This window comes from Lipophrys pholis (assembly GCF_963383615.2).
Source record: "Lipophrys pholis genome assembly, chromosome: 23".
In the NCBI taxonomy this organism is placed as follows: Eukaryota; Metazoa; Chordata; class Actinopteri; order Blenniiformes; family Blenniidae; genus Lipophrys; species Lipophrys pholis.
The window spans coordinates 6,045,982-6,050,531 of NC_137645.1; the positions used below are offsets into that span (position 1 = coordinate 6,045,982).

General features: G+C 46.8%; 1 protein-coding gene across 1 annotated transcript; it reads right to left on the reverse strand.

Moving 5' to 3' along the window:
* Nucleotides 1-1,796: 1,796 nt before the first annotated feature.
* gbx2 (gastrulation brain homeobox 2) lies at nt 1,797-4,076 on the reverse strand (the record flags this gene model as incomplete). The annotated part of the gene is made up of 2 exons (XM_080493332.1): nt 1,797-2,344; nt 3,551-4,076. The coding sequence occupies 2 exons, from the start codon at nt 4,074-4,076 to the stop codon at nt 1,797-1,799; spliced, it is 1,074 nt and encodes a 357-aa protein (XP_080349458.1).
* Nucleotides 4,077-4,550: the final 474 nt, after the last annotated feature.

Consider the following 4,550-nt stretch of genomic DNA (forward strand, 5'->3'; position numbering starts at 1 on the left):
TCAAGTCGGGACTCGTGAGACTTTCACGAGCGGAAACGGAAGGAAAACCACGGATTTCTTCACGCCAACGGGTGTTTGTTTTTTTGGGGGTTTTAACTTCCGGTGAGCTGATCAGACCGGAAGCTGCTGCAGGTGTGTGGCACGTGGATGTGGTGGGAACCTGCGACACGTGGAGCGACCTTTCTTGTTTCTCCTGTGCTCAGGTAAAGTTATTTTGGGCGTGTTTTGGTAGTTTTGTAAAGAAATGTTCTTCATCCGGGTGAGACTAATTGATGACGTCACTGTGTGCAGGTAATTGGCTGAATGGAAAACATTGCGCTTGTATAATAATAATAATAATAATGTTTGGATGTGTTGCAGCTCGTCGATTTTAGTATATCTCTTAAGATTATATTTATTTACTAAACAAAGTTGATTTTAAAAGTGTGTGAACTCATTTTGAAACAACAATATTAGTTCAATTGAAGCTTAAATTAAATGTTTTAACCTAAAAACGAAAGTGTTAATGTTGTGTATGTAAAATGCTACAAAAGACTTTCAAATGGGCTTTAATGTCAATTTGCAAAATATAAAAAAACTATTTCTAATTTTAAATAAATATTTTCATTTCCCTTAGAATTAAATCTCATTTATAAAAGTATATTTGTGTGATTGAATTGAATGATTTGATTTCAATTAAAAGAAATGAAAGAAGTAATTATAATCCATGAAAGTAAAAATAGAAAATCCATGTAGTTGTAATATATTTGTATATTTTATATGCTCGTTGTTGATGCACAAATAAATAAAAATCCAGATCATGAAGCGAGACAATGCAGCTGTTAACATCTGTTTCATCTTTTAATTCACACTTTTAGGTTCTTCTTTTTTTTTTTTCCACCTCCAGAAGTCAGGGAATGTTAGTTACCTTTGCACAGTTTTATATAAATAAGTTAGCAGCGTCATTTCGTCCAAAAACAAAAGAAAGAAAAAGAAGAGAAGCGATGATCCGGAGACACAGTCTTCAGTAGCACACACAGGAAGAAGCTCCCGAACAAAACCAACAACTGTTTGGTCCCGGAACGTTATATACACGAGGGGGGGAGGAGGAGCAGGGGCGGCGGGGGAGGGGGGGGGGGTTGACCTGTTGATGGAACAACACGTCAATGTGTCTCTTCATCCTCCTCGTCTTCCTCACTGCTCTGCGTCTTTACGCAACGTTTTGCTGCTTCGTCCTGCAGCTGAAACGGGTCACCCAGATGCTCCTTTTGGGAACATTTTCGAAACAAATTGGTAAAATATGAAATAAGAAAAACAAAAAGCATGATGTAAAAAAAAAAAAAGATTTAGTTTGAATGTGTTTTTTTTCTTTCATTCTTTTACATCAAATTGTTAAGAAATGAAATGAATTAGAATTTGCGGCCTCTGAAAAACAATTTGGCGTAAATTTTCTTTTGATTGTACTTTATTTCATGTAAATCAACTTATTTGTTTGCAGAAAACCCATTTATTTAATATCTTATTCGAGAAGTTGAATTAAAATTATAATTAATTCGATAAAACGCTCAGAACAAACTGATTCTGTTTATTAATTTCTCTTTTTTTTGGTTGAAACTGACATATTTGATCATTTAATTCAGATGATTTTGGTCATTTCAGTGTAATTTCGTCTGGTTTTCAGTCGGAGGCCTGTTTGTTGAAAAGCGCCTGGGAAGTCAAATGTTTGACAGCTGATTGAAAATGATAACATGTTTGGATTATTTAGTTTTTCTGGATTTCTCTCCGCGCTCTGGGTTCGGTTCGGGTCCAGTCCCTCCTCACGGCCGGTTCTGTTCCATCTGCTGGTGCTGACTCCTTATTGCGAAGCGGCTCACGTGCACCGGGATGGGCACCACGATCTTGGGGTTCCGGGACGGCTCCCCGGACTTGTTGTTGACGTTCCCGGCCTTGACGCGTTTCCACTTGGCGCGCCGGTTCTGGAACCAGATCTTCACCTGCACCTCGCTCAGCTTCAGCGCATGCGCGATCTGCGAGCGCTCGGTGAGCGACAGGTACTTCTTGCAGTGGAACTCCTTCTCGAGCTCCAGCAGCTGCTCGCTCGTGAAGGCCGTCCGCCGCCGCCGGTTCTTCCCGCCGCCTCCGCCACCGCCCCCCGCACCGCCGGAGCCCCCGCCTCCGCCGCCTCCCCCGGAGCCGTGCATGTGCGCGCCGTCGTCCAGGCCTCCGCCGCCGTCCGCGTCCTCTTTGTGGCACATGGAGGTGAGGTTGTCGTCCGAGCTGTAGTCCAAGTCACTGTCCATCGAGAAACTCTCGTCCTTCCTCCCGCAGTCTTCCTCCTTGGAGTCTTCTTTACTGAGGGATCTGCCTGCAGGAGCAAACACGTTCATTTAAAACACAGATCTACCGAATTAACCGTTTTAATATACAATAATTCAGATAAACACATTTTAGAAATATTTGTATCGTGACGCATCAGGATCATTCGCTGCATTCAATTTATAACTTGTATAATTAGTTAGAATTATTTTTCAAGCAAGCTTAAAATATGAAATTATTTAGATTCCTATAAAAACTAAATTTGAGAAAGATTGTCGGCTGAGAGCGACATCTGTGTGAGTGAATTAAAGCGGGTGAGGGGTTGGGGCGTGGGGTGTGTGTGTGTGTGTGTGTGGGGGGGGGGGGGGGGGGGGGTGCCCCGTGTCAATATCCATCATCAGATGAGTGTTTAGATCACCGCAGAAAAACACGCTCCGCGGGGATTTTTTCTCCTTTTTTTCACGCGTAATTACGCACAGAGCGTCTCTCCGCGCGCGGCCTTCAGCGAGCGTGAACCCGGAGCTGCTCGAGACTCAATCATGTCTCATGCAATCACAAATAATGGACTCAAGAGGGAACAAATGTCTGTTTTCTATCATCAACCGATAAAACCATCAAATCCCTCAACAAGGGTTTTTTTTTTTTTTTCATTCCAGGAAACATGAAACTCTCCGATGATTCATCGCGCGCTGCGACAAATTAATAAATTAGGATTAAATTCGTCCTGCAGGTTGAATCTTTTTAATCTGAAGCAACAGTCTGGGTAAATGCTGATTTGCAGATTATTGAAATGAGCTTCGGGCCTCCGGCGGAACATTTGTGGAATAATTCATGACTGTCATTTATTCTAAAGCCTCCAACAAAACTCCGACATAAACGTTTAAACACACTTTCGGAAATAATATTTTAATGTTCCGATTTGTTGGTTTTGGAGCGCAAATATTAAATAAATGTTTTACAACATTATTTAAGCAAAAGTCAATAATGGTTATTTCGATAAAACTAGAAAATGAGGCAAAAAGATTTAAATATCAAGTTGTGGTGGTTTTGTTTTCAGCTCATTAAAGTTTATTAAATATTTATCACAAAGTATCAAAGGAAATACAAAAGCTAATTTGAATCAATTTTACAAAACTTAAATGATGTAACTTTATCGAGAGTTTTTCGCTCCAGCTGCTCCGGTCCTCCCCTCCTCTCTGTCCCCGCGAAGCGACTCGTTCCTCCGGGTAAACATCAGCTGTTCTCTCGCCCCTACCTGTGGATGTTTGCACGGTGTCCGTGTCGTGGAACGCCCCCGGCAGCGCCTCCTTCCCGGGCAGGAAACTCTTCCCGTCCTCCGCCTCCAGCCGCTGCTCCTGAGTTTTGTCGAAGATGCTGTGCAGCGTCTGAGAGCCGAACTTTCTGGCCGCGTCCTGGTGCTGCTGCGACGGGGAGAAGCCGCCGGGCAGTGACGCCATGAGCGTGGAGGTGAGCGCCATGCCCTGCGTCAGGCCCTGCGTCAGGCCCTGCGCGAGGCTGGAGCAGAAGCCGCCCTGCAGGCTGGACAGCTGCGGGTGCGGGTGATGTCCGGCCGGGAGAGCCTGCTGCAGGGCGGGGGGCGGAGGGGGGGGCGGCTGGAGCACCACCGACCTGTACGGCATGAACATCGGGTACCCGGTGTAGACGAAGTGTCCCGGGCTGGGCTGCGGTGGCCCCCCGATCAGAGAGTCGATGCTGAAGGCGGTGGTGCTTCCGAGTGGCCGCTGCATCACCATGAAGGACGGGCTGAACGCTGCGCTCATATGACCGACCGCCGGAGCTCCGAGCAGCCGGGAGAAGGAGCGCTGCGGGCGGCTGCGGAAGGAGAGAGAACCGGCCCCCCCGGACTTCACAGGAGCGATAATCCGAGAGGACAAAACCAATCCATGAGGGCGACGAGAAGCGGAAATGTCCAGGAAATGTCTTTAAGTTCCCGGGAAAAGAAGAGGAGAAGCCGCTGCGCCGCGCGCCGCTCCGCTGACGCACCGTGCGCACTTTGGAGCCCCGAACCGCGTCTCGTGCGCCTCCTCAGCTGGATCCGGATACGGAGTCCGAGCGGCTGGACACTTCTCCTTCACCTCACCCGCTGCCTGCCAGGTGTCTGTGTGAGGGAGAGAGACGTGTGTGTGTGAGTGTGTGTCTGCTGCCCGCCTTGCGCGCGTCCAGATGTGTTTGGGATTTGAATTGCGCTCCCCCCTGTTTAATTGCGCTTCCTCCTGCGCCCCGGCCCCGCCCCC